The 23,203-nt window shown below is 39.0% G+C and overlaps 2 protein-coding genes and 1 pseudogene across 6 annotated transcripts; 2 read left to right on the top strand and 1 right to left on the bottom strand.

Moving 5' to 3' along the window:
• The first annotated feature begins 1,692 nt into the window (after positions 1 to 1,692).
• Positions 1,693 to 12,432, top strand: LOC103982681 (putative nuclear RNA export factor SDE5). Of its 5 annotated transcripts, none has more exons than XM_009399671.3 (13): positions 1,693 to 1,814; positions 3,389 to 3,446; positions 3,526 to 4,149; positions 5,649 to 5,674; positions 6,844 to 6,921; positions 7,410 to 7,483; positions 7,642 to 7,877; positions 9,849 to 9,931; positions 10,043 to 10,099; positions 11,447 to 11,514; positions 11,611 to 11,717; positions 11,816 to 11,886; positions 12,176 to 12,432. In XM_009399671.3, the coding sequence occupies exons 3-13, from the start codon at positions 3,588 to 3,590 to the stop codon at positions 12,293 to 12,295; spliced, it is 1,482 nt and encodes a 493-aa protein (XP_009397946.3). In that variant the 5' UTR covers positions 1,693 to 1,814; positions 3,389 to 3,446; positions 3,526 to 3,587; the 3' UTR covers positions 12,296 to 12,432. The 5 variants fall into 5 exon arrangements, with proteins under 5 accessions (XP_009397946.3, XP_009397942.2, XP_009397944.3 ...); XM_009399667.3 differs by having other exon boundaries at positions 9,843 to 9,931; XM_009399669.3 differs by having other exon boundaries at positions 3,389 to 3,471; positions 3,568 to 4,149; positions 9,843 to 9,931.
• Positions 12,433 to 12,886: 454 nt separating this feature from the next.
• On the top strand, positions 12,887 to 14,521 carry LOC135665671 (probable galacturonosyltransferase-like 3; annotated as a pseudogene).
• A 1,960-nt stretch (positions 14,522 to 16,481) lies between these two features.
• LOC103982679 (probable ascorbate-specific transmembrane electron transporter 1) lies at positions 16,482 to 19,963 on the bottom strand. The gene is made up of 4 exons (XM_009399665.3): positions 19,487 to 19,963; positions 17,896 to 17,944; positions 17,582 to 17,781; positions 16,482 to 16,963 (listed from the first exon to the last, which is right to left on the bottom strand). The coding sequence occupies exons 1-4, from the start codon at positions 19,634 to 19,636 to the stop codon at positions 16,655 to 16,657; spliced, it is 708 nt and encodes a 235-aa protein (XP_009397940.2). The 5' UTR covers positions 19,637 to 19,963; the 3' UTR covers positions 16,482 to 16,654.
• Between the last annotated feature and the right edge of the window lie 3,240 nt (positions 19,964 to 23,203).

Genomic DNA, 23,203 nt, shown 5'->3' with positions numbered 1-23,203 from the left:
AGTAGTGGGAAATCTCACGTCCAACTCTTTGCTGCTTTCTGACGTCTTCCTCACATCGCCTGTTGTTCCCCAAAGCTCCATTTATAGGAGCAAGGGAAGTCTTGCCAACAGAGAGATGGTGGTGGGCGTTACGCTCGCGAGTGGAGGAAGAAATATGGGTTGTGTGGCTCCTTGTCTCCATTGTCCGTTCCTCATTGACCTTGCATTACACCCGCGAGAGTCGAAGAGCCGGTCGCGGTAAGAAACAGTCGCGGGAGGTAGCGTGGGTGCCGGTCGCAGGCGGCTGTGCGTGAGCGGTCGGCGCGGGCGGCGGTGAGGACCGCAGGTGACAGAGGCGAGGGCCGCAGGTGATGCTGGTGAGGACGCCGGCGGCGGCCCGAGCGCAGGCGCCCGGCAGCGGTGGGGGCCGCGCGGTGATCATTGAAATGGTATCTCTGTTTGCGGAGGTAAGATGGTATGTACATATCTTAGGCTTTGATAAGTCAATATCTTTAAAGTTGATTGATACAATATGTGTTTTCTTTGGCATTATACAAAATTTATATGGATTATTCCCCCGTATGTTCTAATTTAATGCGCACTAATACAGGAAAAAGATTGGACCTATGCTGATCCATGTCCCAAAATATGACAACCGATGAACGGGATGCCCAAACAGATCGAATTCATATCACATGCGTGGTGGGTGTTTGATTGGGCGCACAACCAAATCCGCGAAAGAAGCCCAAACCAAACCAAATCACAACCCAGCGACACGATCAATCCTGGTTCCAATTCGAGACATTGTCACGGACTTAGCTGGTTTTGCCTAAGTCGTGCAGCACCCTTGCGTGTCCGTCTGCAAATGTCAGCCTCCCCGAAGCCTCCCATATCCCTTATGACCCACAAAAGAGAGAACGGGTTAGAGAAAACGTCTCAATCGGGATCCACAAGCAAACATTTCCGAAAACACTTCATAGACAATGCAAATTACAAACAGACTTTACAAGCTCTGAACAGTTGCACAACAAAGGGTAAAATAATCCATTACGGACCGAAAATCTCTCACACGTGTCCACATGACACAACCTTTATTTACAAGCCTAAAGCGGCCATCAACCTAACTAAAATGAGACTATTAAGCCTTCGACCGTCTCTCTATATGCTGTACAAAACATGAACATACCAAAAAATACGAACATACATAAGCATTATATCAAACATCCTGTTTAGAAGTTTGTTCGTGACAACATGTTGACTATCAAATCTTGATTTGTTGACTCAGGGTCAACCTTTCTAATTGTCTCTTTCCTAACCTCACCATCTCGCTTTCTCGACTCATTACTTCCAGGACAAGTATAGTCCCCGTACATACAATCACGACAGAGCGCCAAAAGTGTTATTGTCGAGGGCTACCACCTTCACACTCTCATGCTTTTGTCATTTCAATTTTGATATTATATGTATGACTAACAGCATATAGTTTAAGTTTAAAATATATATAAAAACCTAAAATATTTTTAGTATTTCATAATTATTATACATTTTCTACTGTATTAAGATTATTTAATTAATTTTAAATCATAATGATATATATATATATATATATATTTGTGTGTGTGTTTTATTTCAATTTAGAGGGATATGTACACAAACCATTTAATATTCGTTGGTATAATGGTAGCACATTTAATTTTGTTCTCCCCGAGTAGCGAATCAAATAAAACCCTTAATAAATACCCCCATTCATTCACTCCCTCCGCTCTCCCCTACGTTCGCTCCCCTCCCTCTCGACTTCGCATCGGTCCTAACCCTTCTCCGCCGGACAGCATCAAGTAAGATTTTCGTCTCCAATCCTTAATCTCGCCTTTCGTTTCAACTCCATCATCGGTGTCTGGATCGCCCGAATCGAGAGCCCGTCATGGTTTTGTCTATCTCCATCTCCTCCGTAATCATCGATGTTGGAATGATGGCCATTTTTTTGGCGTAGGTAGATTTTGGGGGGTTTAGATGGAGTTCTTGGTATCGTAGCATAAGTGCGGTCCTGGATTGCTTTCTTGGTGTCGTAGCATTAGCGCGGTCCCGGATTGCTTTCTTGTTCTTTGTGGCTAGTTAATTTGTTCCTCGACGAGGTTGATAATTGCAACGAGCGGTGAATAATGTATGGAGAATGAATATACAATTAATCACCGAGTTGGGCTATTACTACTTTTTTCATTAATACTAATCCAGTTAGAGTTGTGTATCTCTGCTTGTCCAGTTGAGTAGAAACTCATTTTTTCCTTTGTTAGGGAGAAAAAAAAAGAGAGAAAATGATCTATGCACATAGATCTTATTTTTCTACCTGGGTTTTTATGGGAATTAGGTGATGCTGGTTTGTTGTTTTTATGTCTTGACAATCGCACGGGTAGATGCTACCATGAACAGAGTGTAAGTTCTGTTGGTAAATAATTTCTACTGCATGATTGCCAAATGATTCGCAATGGTCTTCTTTTAGGGCTTTTCTCTCCTGATGCTGCATTCATGTTTTTGTTTGAATTCTTGAAATGATAATCTTAACTAATTTTTCTGTTTAAACCACTCCTGTGACTTCCTTTGTAATCCTTAGAAAAAAAAATCCTAATAAAGTTGAACCGTTTAGCGATACATGGGAGTCACAACACGATGATGATTTTCTTGGAGAAAACCTGAAAAATTTACCCAAATACAACAAAAACGGGAATAACAAAAAATTCCAGAATTACCCTGTTGACCAAAAGTTAACCAGTGTTGACCATAGTCAACCAGTCAACTTCCTCTTCTCTGCTGTTGTTGCCATGAGCACAGTAACCAACCGGTGACAGAGATCGGCGACTGGAGGTCACGCAGGAGAAGAAGCTTCAACTAGAAATATCACATTCTGGTTGAATCTGGGCCAGAGCAGTGGGAAATCTCGTTTTCCACTCTTTGTTGCTTTCTCATATCTTTCTGACACTGCCTGCTGTTCCCCAAAGTTACATTTATGGGAGCGAGGGATGCTTTGCCGACAGAGAGATGTAGTATCATTATTACTGTGACCTGGAAACAAGGGATTAAATTTTCCAGTGGAGATCTGGTTTAAGTTTCTTCCATGACTACCTTACGAGATTGTTTACAAATTCTTTAAGGTCTGCATTTTTTTCGGTATATTAGCTTTTGTACAATTTCAGAAACTCACTAAAATGTGAGGCAAACAACTTATCAATTGTTATAGTTGGAAAAGCGGATAGTTTGTGAATATTTAGCTGATTAGAAGCAACATTAGTTGCAGAAGAAACGGATCTTTTGCCGGTAGGATTATTGTTATATAACTGAATGTATTGCATTAACTTTCTGGAATGCTTTAGCCAAATTCATGTCTAAATTGCTGCATTTTATTCTTCTTTACCAGGCATTTCATGAGGTGATATGCGACAAGCACAGTCCAACATCTAATTGAAGTTGAACTAGTACTACTGTGACTCATTTTGACATGTATGTTTTAGCATTTGCCACCAGATTGGTGATCTTTTTCTTTTTTATTATCAGGTCCTACAGTGTTAGTTGGCTTAATCCGAAGCTTAGTTTCAGGTGCAAAATATATCCCAATTATGTCCACATTATACACTTCAGAACATGATGATGAAACTAGGGCTTTGAACGCCTTGCTTGATGCCTTTGGGACATTTTGTACTCTTGAAGATATAGCCTCTGCTTATTGCAAGGCAGGACGTGATGTATGTAAAGCAGGAGATATGTTGTACCAACTCCAAGAAAGTAGTAGTTCTGGTTTTCGTCATGCACAGATTGGGAAGAATGTTCCTCAACCAGAGGAATCATCGGACGAGGATAATCTTAAGTGTTCTATTCTTCTGGGCAAAAATTCCAAAGGAACAAAGCCAAAGAAATTAAGTGTTTCAGTTGGCACTATCTCGAGTGTTCTGGGTAAGAAGTATGTGGGGCTTCCATCATCACGAAATGAATCATGTGAAACAACTAAACCACCCAAGCTTGAAATCAAGGAACAAATGTTAGATGTACTTGAATCAGAGTCGTTTATGCCAAACTCTGTTCAAAGTAGTACTTTGAATGACAAGGATGTCGAAGAGTTCCTATTTTCAATGCTTGGAGATGGATTCAAACTAAGCATGGATGTCATCCGTGATGTGCTTGGTAATTATCTTTTCATTATCTTAATGATGAATTTTTTAACATGCAAATGAGTGGTGATAAACAATAGTTTATAATTTTAAATGCTTTATTATTTGGTCCATCTGTTATTGTTATTTGATTAACACTGAGCCACGCATTTCATATCAAGTATTACTCTGCCAATAGGCATGTGAGTTCCTGCCACAAGATAGCAACCTTCATTTCAAATGGCTTTTGCAATTGAGAGCTTTCAGGTTGTTGAATTTCTACAATGATGTTCAGTGGAAAAATGAAGCATTTCATATAGTCGAATCAAAATGTTCAGGATATGAAACTTTAACTACAATGTTCAATGTATAATTGAAGTCTCATGTCAAGGTTACCACTGATTTCTGCCTTTAACACTAAGAAAATTCTGAGCAGAGATATGCAAAAAATTAACACACCGCAGACAGGGTAATAATCAATGAACGAACAAAGTTCTACTCAAAATATTTGTAGACTCAATCTCGATGTATCATCTTAGTTGATCAATTTTCAAGTTAAAAAGAAATCATGTTTAAGATAAATGATTAACCTATATTCTGTAGCTGTAACCTATATATCTATGTCTTATTAGTGTCAGTAAAAATAACTTTAGGGATTACTACTAATTTAGGTCTTAGTAATTTGGCTTTATTAGCTATTCAAATGACTTATTTGATATTTTGGTCACACGGTCATGAACTTTCATACATGAATACATTCAAGTTCACTGCATTTTTGACTTTAATTTTTGTGATTCCTTCACAATTAAGATTGCATAAAAGGCACAATGTGTTATTGAATAATTAAGATGCTGCTATATTTGCATAACTATATTTTGATTTTTTATGTCATTTTATGAGTCTCCTTTCTTTTTCTGACATGATTTGCTTTATGAATATTTAACAAAATTGTGAATTAATAATTAGGTATTTATGTGCATTTTATTGCATTTGACTCCATGCCATGAACCAAAATCAATACTGTTGTAGTCTGTAAAATTTGTGAAAGCTAAGATACAAGTTGCTCATCTATTTACGTCTGGATTCACAGTCTATTTATTAGGACAATAACTCCTATAAAATGGGATAGTCTAGACATTATCTTTTTTACTACCATATTAGTTTCTTGTGTCAATTGTTATTTTAATTTGACTCAGTAGCACTTGTTTACAATATCAAATTTCCTACCTGTTTTAAGTGTGCTGTTGTATGTCTTGTTTTAGTGTCAGTTCAAGAAGCATGTTGATAACTAAAATAAGTTCTTTTAAATACTGAATAATCATTACAATATTTCATGTTTTAGTGTCTGCCCTTGAAACTTCTCCTGCAATATGAGAATTTTTGACAACTGAAAATTAATCTGTTATTCATATATTTAATTGCTGTTCTTGAATGTTGGAATGAGTATTTTGAACAAAAGCTTGGCCTTATGTGTTTTGAATTTCTTTTTGCCTCTGGAAAAGCCCATATAATTAGATTTACATGTTCCTGCAGGATGTTGTGGATACAACATGAAGAAGGTGCATCTACTTCCCCTTTGTGAATATGATCTTTGGTTTATTGATAAATGATTCATCTTATGTATGCATTTCTTCTATATATGCTCTAATATATTTGTGTATATCTTTTATCGAGTTTATGCATTTAAAAGATGGGTGTAAATCTATCAAACTGTCAGGTAAATTTTCTTGAAGGCTAAATTTTTGGAGATTAGTTTGGAGGTAAGATTTTTGAGTTCTTTTGATGGACTTTGATGCTACTTGTAGTTCACACCAGATAATTTTTTGCTATAAATTCTTTGGTTCTTAGTATTTTAGAAGATATTAAAGAAATAAATGAGCTAGTCAGTTTTGGGGTGCTTACCGAATTAATTAATGAGACAGGAGTCTAAACACGGTCTTTTGTAGTGGTTATGGCCCAAGATTATATACTTCATGGTGGCCAAAAGTTAATCAGATCGGTGCAGAGACCAAATGTGGATAGAATATGAAGTAAAGTTGTCAAGGAATATCTTGTGCTTGAGTTTGTACAACATGGATATGACAATAATAGTGAATTTTCATTCATATGGTAGTTCAAATATGATCAAGCATTAACAGGATAATATACTGGGATCACTGATATTTTTAAATAAGCTATCTTCAGAACAAAATTGTTCACATGCAGAGATAAAGGAATTAGGATCTTATGGAAAGATGTAGGATAAGACATACTTCAAAGCAATGATCCACATAGTAAACAAATCTATTTCATCCATCATTAAGTGAAAAGATCTATCTTGTCCGTCATTAAGAGATTAAAAGTTTTCTCACAGAAAGCAAGAGGGATGTGTCCTGTTATTATTCCCAAAGCATTCAAATTTGTCCCTTGTTACCTAGGAACTATCTGACAAGCATGTTTATCTGGTGCATCCTTGATTTCTGACACTAATCATATTTTGTTTAATTTTTGTAATTTAGATTTTATCAAATAACCCTAGTGGAGATGTCCAGCTTTTGCATAAATTTTTTGAGTGTTGACATAGACCAATGTCATCTGCAAAGTCAAAGATAGCTGAGTATCATGCAAATGAAGCATTTGATTATATAAGTGCTGGTGTAAATTACATTATGCCAATTTCTTTGTTTTCTCAAGTTGTTCATTTGAAACTTTCAATAAAATAATAAGGAATGTTGATTTCATTTTGTAGAGCATGGAGGAATTATTGATAATTTCTTCTAACACCTTGGAGAAAGGCAAGGCAGTTGACTATGATGATTTGAGAAAAGTAAGTACAATTGTAATATGTCATGCTTGTTTTCAGTAGTTTCTCATGTAACCAACAATTGCCTTGCTGTGGCCTGGGTCATGGGTGCATGCTGGTACTTGTTTGGCACGTGGTTTATACCGTTCTATCATGTGTCCTTTTGCCTGGCCACTAGTTGTAAGTGGCTGTAGTACTGACAGGCACTCATGCCTTCTGTTGGTACCCAACTAGCAGTGTATATGGTAGCCAGCAATGGTAATCCTTGCTTGTAATTATGTTCCTTTCTTACAATTTTCAATTTTTTACGGCATTAACACCTTTATAACTGGTGATTTCTATCATTGGATCACTGGAGAACCAATATTTGCCTAATTGTGAACCTTTATAACACCCTTTCTATGGCATTAGCAGCTTCTTGAATCTTGAAAATTGTGAACTTTTATCTGCCTAATTCCATGCTTTAACCCTTTTTATCAGTTACTTGCATTGTGTCAAATTTTCTACGATAGTCTGCAGGTAAAGGCTCACAGACGGAGAAATTTCCATATGAAGATTGTTGTCCGAACTCTCCGTCTAGTGTAAGGTATGCTTGTTAAGTAAACTTTTCAACTGTTACCATTTTTTTTCTTTCTAGGATAACTTGTCGCTTTCAAGATGTTAACTTTCATAGTGGGGAATTTTTTTTGAAGAAATCAAAATATGGAATATATTTTCTAATTGGTGAAACAATTTTCTATGAAGAAATATTCCAAGACACTCTAGCATGGAACAAAAGAATTCAAATTTACCGATGGAGGTGATACAATCCTTGTTTAATGTCCCTGAGAGATCAGAAGAGGAACAAAAGATAAAACGTCGAGAGATGGGATTGAATAGAATGAGAGTTGTTGGGCAAAAGGCAGTTACAAAACCACTGGAGGACCTTGTGTTATCTTCCACAACTGATATTCCGAATATAAGACAGGTGGTCAATGATGGTATGCCCTGAATTCAGTTTTTTCAGTATAGTTATTGCTTTAGAGACATTGTAAACAGAAGTTTTTTTACTTGAACAGAATTCAAAAATATGTATATATGCCAATGACAGCTGAATAATGACTATTAATGTTTGTTAGGACTAAGGTTTTACTTTAGTCGAAGACCTATACTGGTCTATGGCAGGTCCTGTATGATTCCTGGTGCATGGGGTGTGCCGATGCATGGTATGCCCCTGTATTGGCTGGCATGTACCAAAGAGAAGAGAGGGTGAGAAGAGAAGTGCAAGAGCACGAGGAGGAGAAAAGAGAGGAGGAAGAGGATGAGGAAAAGGTGAAAGAGGAGGAAAATGTGTTAGCATTTTTATCGGCAGGAGGAAGCAGCAGCAGCAATGTGGAGGGGAGCAGGATATGGTGGACGTGTAAGCATAAGTGGGGGGATGACAAGGTGTAGGGAAAGAGAAGAAAGAGGGAGCAAGAGTTGGGTGAGAGACAGACAGGTAGAGGGAGAGAAGAAAATAAATAATAGACTAACAGTTGTATGGTTGTCACAAATTTCAAAAGGAAAAAGGTATTGGTGCTGGTGTCTTTACTGTGCAGTACGCTATGATATTGGTCTCTTTACTGCCTGGCGAGCTTGGTACGGTGAAATAACCGGTTAGTACAATAGTCCCGAACTGAATAGGTTGAAATTATTTGACCTGTCTGTCGGAACATGGTTAGACCAGCAATTACCAGTCACTACATATTGGTATAGCTGGTTTTTAATCCTTGCTTTGAACATGTTAAAGGCAGCAGGTACACTGGTCTGATTGAATATTTTTCAACTTGCTCCATAAATTAACATTTATGCCCTTGTTTTATGTATGTACAGTGAGGGTATTGCCTTTTTTTTTTTCACATATTGCATTACTTTTTCAAGAACATGATTGTACTAATCATTGCAGCATTAGGACAAAGATGGAAAACCTTGTATGAGGCATTCTTATCATTTCACTATAAGAACATGTCAAGAGTTGCTCAACTCATTCAACAAATATTTGGAATGTTGATATGATTTTTGTGAATTTATTCATTTAATTAAAATTGTTCACTGTCAATAAGATGTTTTGGGACAATTTTGTTGCCAGTTATGTAATGATAATATTATTTTTGTAAGCTCTAAATTGACTCTACCAATCTGTACATAGTTTTAATTTTTTGATTGTCTACTGCTTTATTTAGATGAACATCTTAGGCCGTAAAGTGTCATAATGCCTTAGATGCCTCCGACTTTCATAGAACAGGAACTCATGAAATTTTCTTGTTGAACAAAGAAACATCAAGTACAAAGGAAACTTTGACTAAGTAAGCTGAGTAAAAATAATAGAAGTTAGGAATAAGTTATACTGATTTTATTTTGCTAGATGGGATCATTCTTAAAAATTTAGTTAGTAATCAAAGAACTGGAAAATACATGATCAATTTGGAATTATGGGAGAATGAAATCATTTGTTTAAGTGGCGATCACTCTTTAATTTCATCCACAAGTAAACTTGATCCGTTTGATGGATTTTATTAATTTGCAGAGAATTTCTTTTTGATGACTTAAGTCATCATCTCATTATTGCAACATGATTTTTTGTTCATGTACTCTGCAGGTCGATTCTTGCTTCTTTTTCTTTTTTCAAAAAGTGAACATGTAGTAGGTTGATCCAAGCATCTTTTCTTTCATAAGAGAATAAGTTCTACTGCTAGAAATCTAGAATCTGTAGTTTTGCTCTGCTTTATTGCATATCGAAATGATTTTCTTGGAATTTTCAGACTTTAAATCATGATTTGTCATACTTCTGTTTCTCAGAGTTTGTACTCTGCAGTGTTAGAAATTAAATTTATTGGAGTGTGCATATTTTCTTCAGCATGGTTTGTGTCTCAACTTGTTGTTATGCTAGTTAACTTCAACAAGTTAATATGTAATTTTTCTCCTAGGTCCAGTTGCTGAGGAAGATGATGATTACCAGGTCCTAAGGAGAGCTGCTAAGCTGCATTGGGATTCAATGAAGCAATATTATGAAGCCGTAAGCAATTTGTTTCACAACTTATCATCATAATGATTTATCTGTAATCCCTAATTTGTCTTTCATATGTCTTCTTTTTTCTATTTTATTCATGACTCATTGGCTTTGTAGGCTGTTGATGCTTTTACAAGGGGTGACAATGAAGCTGCCAGCTACCATATAGAGCAAGTGAGTTTCATGTTTATGGTTAAACACAATCTTTATTATTAAGGAACGATCATAACAAATGAATTAGGTTATCTAGTTTTCTTGCTAAATTGTCGTGAACTTTAGTTCTGGTTCCCAAACAATCTCTATTTGACAGCTTTTATTTTGACTAAAGTATGTCAACTTTTTTTATGTGGAACAACGACATCAATTAAGTTCAACTTTTAATAGTGTTGTTTTATGTGGTATATTAAATAGTTGTTGGGCATAATTTTACCTTGAACCTCACTGCCACAAGTCCAATCTGCATCATGTTACAACAATCTTATTTATCATGGTTTAAACCAACCTACACCTCTATCTTCATGATTCCAACACTGCCTGCCCATCCTATTGTGTGATGGTCAGTCGATCCTTATCTTTGTTTGCATCAAATATAGGCAAAATTTGTTGATCCTATCTTCTTTTGTCTATCTCAGCTTGGAACTCTCTTTTCATGGTCATGAATTTCAAGATCAAACTAGAAACCAGTGGTGTGAATGTGACTGTACTTTCCAGTGAGATTGGTTATCGTTATCCTCATAAGAAAGTCCAAACAATTATATAATCTGCCTATAAGAACCCAAACAGCATAGTCTAACACATTGGTGTGGGCTTGCTGACCTGGCCCAAAATATGTAATGCATAATATAGTAAGTTTATACTGTCCAATTTACCCAATGTGGACTTTTGGGGTTTTGCAGTCATTACACTCAATTTCCTATGTTTTCATTAGAGCATAACATGGTGTTAAATCCTTCTATTGAGTTCTGGCCTGGGGGGTGAATGTTTCCTTCAAAATGCCATATACCTTTCCTGGATTCTGTTTAATAATAAAACCAGATGGCCCCACTACCATGTTGTTGTCAAAATCTTTAACAAATTATATTGGATTGAACCCCACAATATATTTGCTTACAGGACTGGGATCCATAGAGGTGATTTGATATCATATATGATGAGCTATATAACATATTAGCTCCATTTCTTGTAATAAGTGTTGTCGCCAATATGGCACAAAATACTTAAGCTGATGAAATGATTTTGTCCAATGCAAAATTTTATATTCCCAATATAAGACTTTTTGGGTATCATACAATTGGCTTTGGTCAGGGGCTTTTCCTAACGTATTTACTCCTTTTGTATCTCTGGCATAATGTGTATGCAGAGTTTTATTTTTCACTGTGACCAGAGGAACTGTATATACCGAACTTATTAGGGTAAACTGTTCACTAGAGTTAAAGATTCTGAATAAGTTTTAACCTCTCTTTTTAGCATGTATAAGCATCCTAATCTTTGCGCTGATACACCCATCTTATTGCATTTCAGGGGAAGTACTATAATCAAAAGGCTCGAGAAGCAGATGAAAAGTCTGCTGCAATGTTGGTTGAACCAAGGTTATTACTTCATGTCTTATCTCTTTTGGTTGTATAATCTGACTTCCTTTCTGTAATACGTTATTACAATATGATGTATTCAATATGAACTTCCAGGAAAACTAGCAACAAAGATGAAATCACTCTTGATCTTCAGCCTCATTGTGCCAAAGAAGCATTGAAATTGTCAAAATTGCTCTTGTGCTCACTGGCTGATATTCCTAGTAAGTTTGTAGATTCTTGAGATTTTCACATCTGTTTCTTGTGTATTTTTCACTTAGTCTGGGAAAAAATGAGTTGATGTTTGCTTTATCTTCTTCAGCTCTTAGATACTTGAAGCTTGTCATTGGTGCTGACAGTGAAGATCGCAAACAAGGGAAAAAAAGGCGTTTGGTATGACTTGTTCAGCCAAAAAAAGAGATTTAGTTTTTTGAGATTTAATTTTGTTTTGCATTCTCTGTCTCTCATAATGATCTTTTCACGGTTTAAGAATATCATTTTTTAATGCTGCAATAATTTTAGTAGCCCTTTTAGTGGGCTTTACGGAAGAGTTTTATATTCTTCCAGTTTGTTCCATATCATTCTTTCTTATTGTAGCTTAATATTCTTTCTCCACCAATATGCAATAAAAGCCTATTTATGTATAGTAAAATAAAATTTAAATTTTGTCAAATATTTGCAGGTGTTAAAGCTTCTCGAGAATGAGTCAATCAAGTGGACTGAATCTGATGACAACCCTGGGACAATTTACATTCAACTAGATCAGGTGAACCCCAAAAAGTTGAGTTTTGCCAAAGAATGATATAATGCTCTCAGATTTTTTGAGTGCTTTTCTCCCAAAGTGTGAGAAAAAGTATTTCTTGTTTGGGATGGATGGTAGTTTAACGTTTAGTAAAATGACATTAAAATTTTTTTGAAAAAAATCAGTTCTTGAAGGAAGAAAAGATGAACATTCTTCACTTTTCATGCATGTCAAGACAGCACACTGACTGTCGTGATTATTATTTTGACGAGAATGAATTATGTAATCTGCTGCCAGACGTTTTCTTATCAGCTCTTGTTGGTCCAAGAAATGTGAATCTTAAATCATTCATCCCTGCCCTAGCATAAGAAAATAGGTCGGTAGACATTTATTTTTTAGCCCAATTAAATCGTGAACGATCATTAAAACAATGCATGTTATGATCAATTGGGTAAAGCCGTAAGTTAATTCGAATTGATTATATATTTTTTGAAGATTTATGCTGTGTTATTTTGCCAAGCTTGTGAAATATTTAAGGTTTTTTCAGGAGGGAAAATTGTCGATCAGACTCTGTTATTGTCTACATTCCTTTGTCACCACTAATAATCAATAGCCCTTACAAAATTATGCATATATATTGTGTTAAATATTTTTTTAATTAATAGACAAGATTAATTACTTATATACATAAAAAAAATGCTTTCGTGTCGACGATAGTGTCGTTATTTATTTCCTCTTCTCCGTCACTTTCGTCACCCCTCGTCACCGTCAATGCCACACTCCTCCCTCCTCGCAGCACTGGCGACGGCTCTGCTCGCCGCTTCCTTCTCCTTCGGGAGGCCATTGTCGGGCTTGGAGGCTGCAGCAGCGACCGATCTCCCCCGCTTCCGCGAAGCCCCGGCGTTCCGGAACGGGCCCGGCTGCGCCTCTGCCCCGACCATCCACATTGCCATGACCCTCGATGCTGCCTACCTCCGCGGCTCCCTCGCCGGTGTGCTCTCCATGCTCCGCCACTCCGCCTGCCCGGAGTCCACCGTCTTCGACTTCCTCGCCACCTGTCCTGGCCGGTTCCAGTCCGCCTTGGCCGCCTCCTTCCCCTCCCTCTCCTTCGCCGTGTACCGCTTCGACCCCGCTCTCGTCCGCGGTCGCATCTTCTCCTCCGTTCGCAGTGCCCTCGACCGGCCTCTCAACCACGCCCGCATCTACCTCGTTGACATCCTCCCCCGCTCCGTCCGCCGCGTCATCTACTTCGATTTGACCTCGTCGTCGTCGACGACGTCGGCCGCCTGTGGGCCACCAACCTCGCTCCAGACCACGTCCTCGCGGCCCCCGAGTACTGCCACGCCAACTTCACCTCTACTTCACAGAGCGGTTCTGGTCCGATCCGGAGTTCCCCGGCGTCCTCACCGGCCGCCGACGCCCGCCCTGCTACTTCAACACCGGGGTCATGGTCATGGACCTCAACCGGTGGCGCACGAGGGGCTACACCCAGAAGCTCGAAGCCTGGATGGAGGTGCAGAAGCGAAAGGCGCGGATCTACGAGCTAGGCTCGCTGCCGCCGTTCCTGCTGGTGTTCGCGGGCGAGGTCAAGAGGGTGGAGCACCAATGGAACCAGCACGGTCTGGGCGGCGACAACGTCGAGGGGCTGTGCCGGGACCTCCACCCGGGCCCGGTGAGCCTGCTTCACTGGAGTGGCAAGGGCAAGCCGTGGCTCCGCCTCGACGCCGGTCACCGTTGCCCCATCGACGCGCTCTGGGCCCCCTACGACCTCCTCCGCCGCGAGTTCCGCGACGTCCTCTTCGCCAACAGCTAGCGCCTCTCCCCGGCCTGCGCCGGCGATGGCGGATCCATCCCCCGGTAGGATCGGCACCCGGACCATGAACTCTTTGTATCGGGTTGCGCGCGGGAGCCCAACGTGTGATGGGCCGCCCGGCCAATGCGTGCAAAAGAGAGACAATGACGCCCGATAGAAACAGATCAGCGAGCCGTTTTCAAGTGTTTTTTTTGTTCTCGTGTGTAGTAAAAACATAGAGGGAAAAGAAGAAAAAGGGACGCAGTTTTGGCCGATCATTGACGCATGGCGCATTGGTGAGAAACTGGCAACATCATGTGGAGATGGAATTGAATAGTGTCAGAGAGCTTTCGTTCGGAATCGAACCTTTTTTTTGGCCGGAGATTGGGAATAACATTATAATATATACTTGTGGTGGCTGCTTGCAGGGGTCGCAAGCAATCCATGGAAATTAAATTTTGGCTTCCACAGCTGGAGATTGTTGTCTTCTTCCTCAGTCGGCCGTAGGTACAAAATTTGATGCAAGTTGCTGACAAAAGAGACGAAGTCTTATTGAAGGTGTTCGTTCTCAGGTAACTGTTTCACTGTGCGAATTCTTGCTCTTTTTCTTCTACTTAATATAGATGCTACTCTTGGTAATGGTAAGAAACCGTAATATATATGTTAGGAACCAGATTTGAACCGGTGACTTTAGAATTCACAGCCCTCTGCTCCACCAACTTAGATATATCATTCGAGGAGAGAGAGAGAGAGAGAGAGAGAGAGAGAGAGAGAGAGAGAGAGAGATATATATATATATATATATATATATATATATATATATATATATATATATATATATATATATATATATATATATATATATATATAAAATCAAGCTTATTTCTTGATAGAAGCTCAAAAAAGAAGTGAATATGGAAGGATTCTCTTTGGTTGGTTGGTTGGTTGGTACTAAGGTTATAAATCCATGGTAGCTTCCATGTAGAAATTTATTAGGTTTTTCTTTTATGACTAATTACATATTATCTCTTATAATTAGGTCTTTTTAGTATTTCAATTCTTAGACTTAAAAAATTTATATTAGAATCTCAATAGTTATGAAGGTAAAATATCTAACTTCATTTATTATAATATCATTAGTTTTACCGACGAAAACATAAAAATAATAGGTAAAAAAATAATTTCAATATTTTAGTTACGTTTTCCATGGTGGTGGACGATGGCATCGTTGGAGGCTATGGGTGGCTATTATGAATGGGAAGGGAGAGCGATGACGAGAGTTGAGGCAAAGAGAGGAGGAAGAAGACAATGCAGATGTCGACACAATTGCCAAGTGATGCCGATGTGACGGAGAGTGGTGAAAGGGTCGCTCGATAATTGCATCGATATCACTTAGCAACCCCATCCTTCGAATCCAACCTAGCAGGATGGCCTCCACCTTCTCCTCAACGACCCCGCATCATTGCTTTATGGTCGCCCACTATTGAGGTGTCGTCATGGACTCGAATGTGGATAGGTAAGAGCTCAAGGTCGAGAAGGCTATAAAGTGTGAAGAAGAGGTAATAGGATCGAGATCGCAGGAAGCATAAAAGGGGTGGACTCGCCACGGATCTGCGCCAGAGATGTGATAGACAATGTTAAGGGAGTGGCAAGTGGCATAAGTGACCTAGCAGACATGACAAGTCATGAGGAAATTAACGTTGTGGATGGACGTGTCGCTGGCCCAACAAAGGAATGTCGCATTCGGCTCGTAGTGAATCATCGCCCTTTCACCACTCTGCATCAGCATTGACGTCGCTCGGTAATTGCGTCGACACCGATGTAGATGCAAAGCGTCAACATTAGCATCGTCCTCTTTCTCCTTTCCCTTTGCCTCACCTCTCGCCACCGCTCTCCCTCCTCATCCAGAACAATCACTCATAATCTTCAATGGTGTCGTCGTCCATCACCATTGAAAACGTAACTGCAATATTAAAATTATATTTTTGCCTATTGTTTTCATGCTTTCGCTGGTAAAATCGAGATAATTGAAGTTAAATGTTTCACTTCATAATTATAGAAATGATGAGTAAAGCTAAAAGAAAGAGTTTTCCGTAATTCAAACTTCAAGTTTCTTACGATATATATTTCACATCAGACAAAAATCCCGGTACCTGTGGGCTAAAATTGCCTTTAGCAGCTACCACGATGCTTTGTTTTATGAGAAAGATTATACCACCATGCAATAATAAACAAATAAACCGAATGATTATAACCTTACATGCATTACTTCATAGAAGTCATACAGACGACACCATCAATTGAATCCCACATCTAGCCGTCAACCGTACTTGTAATCAAGATGTGAATTCTATAGCAAACCGTGCACATTTGGGCAAAGGTACCATTAAGTCCCTTAATTTACCGGTTAGGACACCGCAGTGCAGAAATCATTTGTGAATCAACCAGAGATCATATTGCAACCAAAGAAACATTATCATTGCAAGAATCTTATTGTCCATGGCAACCAACTATACACAGCGAAGAAACCACTAGTCTTCCCTTCTAACAGTAGTCGTATGTAACAAACATAACTGTGTCATGCAAATGTCTGACTGGGAGAACAGTTTGTGACAACAATGGTGAGATTAATTCTCCGATATAGAAGAATAACCTTGTGGAGCATCAACATGTGCAGGAGCAATAGCAGAAATCACAACTGAGGCTCCAAGAAAGATCACGACAAGAGCAGTGAAGTTTACCAAGAAGGACTCTGAGCTATATTTGGACAGGCCTGAGCTCTCCAGAAAAGTGAGTTTCTCCAAGAAGCCTAGCTCTGCGGTGGCTATGGCTAGTATGTAGACGAACAGCCCAAATAGTACGTGCCAAGGAAGAGACTTACCTCTCAGCGTTGGAGATGCACCAGGAAAGAAAAAGGTCACGAACCCAAAAATCCACTGCAAGGAAGAAATTAAGACGTTAGAGTGAGACTAGTAATGATATGTATCAAGGTTCATAATATCGTACCATACCGGAATTTCGACCCGGGTTCGGTACCGGTACGGTATGGTATATCGTTCGGTACACTTGGGTGTACCGAGCGGTATATTCAAGCGTGCCGAGCACTGTAGCAGTATTACAGTACTACAGTGCTTCTACAGTACTGGACCGGTAACAAACGGTCCGCGTACCGAAAGTCTATCGGACCGGTACGGCAAACCATGATATGTATATAGTAGCAAGGCTGCTCTTGTGCATAAAAATAATTAATGTAATGACAAAATGCTTTGAATTCCTAGTCCAATGATTGTTCCATTTACAATTACGAAAGCTATTTCTCTGTGATTGTTATCTTTCATCAATATTTAACTGGTAAACATTTATCTCCCCCATCAAAATACCACACGATGACCAATATTTCAGCTTTCTCTATAATAGTAGTCCAGACAAAACAAAAATGGAACAAGGAGTGGCATTTTTACCAGTTGTCCATGATGCAATCAGAAAGGGAACCAAATACTTGTAGTTAACTGTGACATGGAGCAAAGATTCAATGTGTTGCTTATGTTGCCTACCTGAATGCCATATAAACAGATGGTGCCGAGCCCAACCCAAGAATGCAAGCTGTACAGGTTATCTATTCCGCTTTCATTGTGAAACTTGAAGGCAGCATAAATTCCCACAGCACCGAGTACAAGAGCAATTGCATGAAGAGTCAAATGGATAACTTTATTCACTTCATGACTCAGTGGCAGGGTTTTGTAGCTCATTATAGCTGTAGAACAGTCGAGCACAAGTAGGTGAACCGATACAAGTCATATCTATTTATTTTGATAGACATATAAATCATATCTAATAACATAGCACATTATTGGTTCAACGGGCTTACCTTCACTCCCAACAATAATAAAACCAATCAGCATAAGAACTGGATGAATCTGCAAGAAAATTAATATATATCATCCAATTTTTAACATGTTTATAGTCAAACTGATCAAGATTAACATACATGAGACTGAATATCGATACAATCTAAAAACTTAAACTTATTAAATTGAGTATTAATTGCAAATATATATATCATTTGAATTTTTTTTTATCATGAAGCAATCTTGAATGCATCTTTACCTCCATCTCAAACATATGATGAGTTTTTTGACAGTGACATATATGCCATCAGATCGCTTACTATATCAGAAATGTTACTATCTTCACATTGTATCCTTTTTTTTTTTCTTAATGTAAAACAACTCATATTAAACAACTCTAAATATTCTATCAAGGGACCCCAAAAAGTGAACATTAGTCTTGGCATGGATCACGATTCATCATAAAGCAGGATAAAGAAATAAAATAAGACATCCTTTTGACTGATATGCCTAAAGCAGTGATGCATAACAATATTAAAGTAATTGTCAATTGGTGCTCACAAAATTTCAAAATGAATCCGTAATGCACAATCAGAAAATAAATGTTCATTTTCGTCAATAAAACTATTTCAACGAGGGCAAACCATGTGGAGACATATCAAAAGAAACTGTTGTTATATCATTCTATAAACAATAGGATTGCTTTCTCACCTTCCACCTCTGAGGAGATTCTAGGATATATGTCGCATATTAGCATGGTCTATTTTACATTCTACAGAGTACAGACTTCCGGGCAACGCTACTTATGAAACAGAGTCTTCTAGCAACTAATCAACGTTAGTGTTCTACTGTAATATAGTTCAGCCTTTTCAACAAGTGCTTCTATAAAAGACGACTTGTGAGAAATTTCAGCTTAGAAATCCACACCAAAATATTGGTCTGCAGGAGAGACCACATTAAAATGTAAAGAAAACACTATTTGACAAAGTATGGACAGAGTTATTTCCTCACTTTATTGACCAAAATAATTAACTTTACTGAAAAATGTTAACTCTATCCAGTCCATGCACCATAAAGAAAACATTATTCTTTTCTTAGGAAGCGAGACAAAATCCCCAATGAACAAAGTTAAATATGATTAGATTTTATCCGGCGACGTTAATATACAGAAAATTCAGTGCAATGGAGAAGAAGAAGAAACATGATTAGAACATGAATCACTGTTCTGCGCAGAGAAAGAACCATACAAGCTATCAAAAGAATGGGTCAAAAGAAAAAAAAGAGGGGAAAAAGAACTTTACCATCAAAAGAAGATATCAATATAACCTTTGCTTTTCTTATTTAAGGCTACACAAAATCTCTTAAATTAAAGAGTAAATAAGGCGAGATACGAAGACCAAACACCAGAACAGTACAAGATGATCATCTGCTGATAGGAACCAAGAGAAGAACATAATTAGAGAAGCCGCTCAAGTTACTTCGATCTCTTTTCATACATTGAAACCGACACTTACTGATGAAAAGGTAGGAATTGTTCAAACCTAACAATGATCTGATCAATGAAAAACTAACGAAGGTGGAGTTAAAACAAGAAATCGAGAGTCGGCGTACGTTAAAGATGAGGGATTTGTTGGTGGACTCGAAGGCGAGGCCGCCGCGGAAGTGGATGCACCACACTAGGACCATCGCCGCCGACGCCACCGCCAACACGTGCGACACGTACGTGAACGGAGCCACCTTCACTCCAGGAAAGCCAGCCATCGTCCCTTCTCTAACGACCACTCCTGTTCTGCACCTGCTGTTCTTGCTCTTATGTCTTATTTTCTAGATCACCACACCAAACTCAAGAAAGAAGGACAACGTGAGCAGAAGATTTTCCAGCGCCTACTGATAAGGCCGAGCGAGCCGCCTCTTCCAAGGCGTCATTACCTATCTGTCGACGCTTATCGTCCATCGCGTGATAAGCGGGCAGATGGAGCCCGGACCGTCCGTTTTCCACAACAAGGGGAGGCGAACTGAGGCCCACATCAGCTGTCTCGTGGCACAAAGCAAGGCCACAGCTTCGAGGATTTGGCATCTTGAAAATTCCAAGCAACCTGACTCGAGGAAGCACAATACCAAGTGTCGGCCTCGATGCTACTGGTCCAACTCCATCTACTTAGTATAGCACAATTAGCGACATACACATGAGAACACAGCGTGTGGAAGTAATACTTTCTGAGACCATTAGCTGTCGAAGATAAATCAATCGCATATTACGTCAAGAATATAAACAAAGAACTCCAAGAAGCAGAAATCTAAACAAAATGAAAAATAAGTCATGATAAGATCTAAAACATAACAAGAATTCATGAAGGCATGCAATGGACAGCCATATTAGGAATTACATTTACTTCATAACCTCAAAGTCAACTGTATATTATATAGAGAAAACTAATGCGGAAAAGTGTATCAAATTTTACACTAATTGGTTTTCGATAATATGAAAATTAGGCTTGCACTGATAAATTATCATGCAATTTATGAGTTATCACATGTTTTATTCTCAATTACAAATTTAATGTTTCAGATGTAGATTCTTAATATATATTGTCAAGAAGAAGCACCCGAGTAATCTGCCATGTTATCAAAACTTAATCAAAACTGGCTAATATCATGAGACTGCATCATATCATACTTGTTTCCATTAAGCTTGGATATTTTCAGAAGCAATGCCCCTGATTGTATGCTTTGACCGACAGCCACAAACTAAAATTTCGAGATGAGGTTTGCCATACTGAATACCTAACAGCAAACATCAACACTAGTACTCATAATTTTAGGCATCGCAATCAAGCATAGAGATGAGAAAGTGGACGCATCATACCAGAATTGTGATGTCCGGAACATGGAAGTGAAATCCAACTCTTTGCTTTAGAGAAGCTCATGATCTCCCCCTGATAACACCAAATTACAAGAGCAGATATAACAGTTTGAGAAAGAACTACAGAACAGAACTGAATGCCTCTTTAAGATATACTCATAATTGCCAGCGGTGGATCCACCGCAACCACCATCTCCGACAGGGATTGCTTCTTTAACTCGTCACTCTAATGATATAAGACAACGACAGTATTCTAACATCAAAACAATGATCAGGGAGTAAAAAAAATTCCCTATCTAGCTGATGCTAACTCTGGATCTTCAGGCATAAAGGCAGTGGACCTCCCTCTGTTCGTAGATGAGAATTACAACAGAGATGGCTAACCAATTTAAACCAGGGAAAATCAACGTAAGAAACAAAACGAAAACGAAGATTCAGATATGTAACGTCAGGATCAGTTTTCTCCAGATCCAAAATACCCACAACTTTGGTGGTGTCTTCTTCATTGGGCCCGTGTCGATTCTTCTCTGAAGGAGAAATCTTCCCGATCTCTAGAGGAAAAAGGAAGAAAATAAAAAGAAGCAGCTGATTGACCTGATGGATGTCGATTTCCCTCGGTTCAGAACCCACACTTCGGGCTTCCAAGATCCGACACAGACGAAAGCCCCTGCTGCGCGGCGGCATTGATCTTACCAATGACATCGATATCCAAAAAAATGCGTAGATCGGGATGGATAAGAAGGATCGGAAGGGGAAAGACGGGAAGGAGGAGAAGCCGACGATGGGGAATCAAAGTCCAGATTTGGACTTCGTCGTCCCCTCCAACGCTTGCGCGATGTGTGAGAGAGAGAGAGAGAGAGAGGTAGGAAGAAAGATCGGAATTGGTGGGTTTATATAGCCGTTCGAAATTGCGGCTAAAATGCGCTGGAATAGGCGGGACGTGCAGGTTAGCACTCTCGAGTCCTTAAACGTTTGTGTCTTTACGACGTGACATCATAATTCTTTGTTAACATTAACATATTAGATTAAGTTCTTTGTTAAGAACTTAAACTTCACAGATTAGTGATAATTCAATCGGAATGTTACGATAAATGTGGAGAGCTCGGAGGAGTTAAGCGTGGTGTTTAATTCACCCATTCACAACTAAAATGAATCCTACTGCTGTGGTGTTGTATGCATGTGTGAAATGCAACGTTCGATGCGCTTGATGCATTGGACTTCTTTCCGGAGTAAGATGAGAACAAAGCGGCAATAGAATCGAAGTGGGCTCAACAATAGAGCTTTTCTCTTCACCTCCTTAGTCCAGCCCAGTAAACCATCGAAAGAAATGAAGAAAGTTATCTTCGTAGATCCGAGCTGCCTTCCGATACTACGAGTTTGAAGCCATCAGAAAGAGGAATTACTCGTTGGCGTTCTTCGGCGTCCGGAATTAGGGATTTCGAAGATCAATGGCAAAGAGAAACCCAACCATCGCGGACGTCATGAAGAAGGTGTGATAACCCCTCCGTCATCATGTTCCGCTAATCATCTAGTAACCCGTCGGATCACCTTAAGATCTTTACGAAGTGGGATTTCTTGCGGTTCAGAATACCGCTGCTTGGAGTAAGTTTACATCGGGCCCCATTGCACCGCTGGAAATTTATGCGACGGCCTTCTACATCTTAGAAATTATTTCTCGACACCTATTGGACTATGACTCAGTCAACATAAAGACTTGGTCAATGCTTCTAGAGCGGAAATATTTTTTTAGACAACATTATGTATGTATGTATGTACCCACTCTAAGATAAGTGAGTTTGTGTAGATTGACTCTACTCACATCTCACATTGATAAGAGCCTCGTGCACCTCACACATTCTTAATGGCACTGAAATTTATGGTAATTTACACGATTTTATTTGCGATTAATAAGCCCCAACTTGTCCTTTCATTTAACTAAATTGACTTGTAGACACCAAAGATGACCCATTCATAAGTAAGCAACTTGTCCTTCATTTAACTCGATTGACTTGTAGTGCCAGAGATATCCCCAATCAAGTGCGGTCATAAACAAATGAAAGAAGAAGACGCAGCCATAAAGTCTTCCTCTGTCCTATTATACTCGGCTGCCTTATCATCTCAATAATTTGCAGACAACTGCCAAAAGCAAATGGAGCACGCAACAAGTGAACTCACCTTTTAATTGTTCCTTGATGGATAATAGTTGATTGAGCATTCGAGTGGATCACATGGTGTTGCAAAACCTCCGGGTTCAGTCCATCTCTCTAGTATCTCGATAACTGGTTCAGAAATATAATTGTGCATGAAAGATGCTTGTTAAAAGATACATACATGTAAACAGTATACTACTGCATCATTCACAACTATGGCTCACTTAATCTACGGAAGGGAAGAATGGAGGAAAGGTTAGGAGTGACCTGATGCAACGGCATAGCCATACGGCGATCCTGAGAGTAATCAGCAGC

The sequence above is a fragment of the Musa acuminata genome, unplaced genomic scaffold (assembly GCF_036884655.1).
Source record: "Musa acuminata AAA Group cultivar baxijiao unplaced genomic scaffold, Cavendish_Baxijiao_AAA HiC_scaffold_1035, whole genome shotgun sequence".
Classification (NCBI taxonomy): Eukaryota; Viridiplantae; Streptophyta; class Magnoliopsida; order Zingiberales; family Musaceae; genus Musa; species Musa acuminata.
The sequence above is the reverse complement of the archived record's forward strand: the minus strand, read 5'-3'. Positions and strand labels throughout refer to the sequence as shown.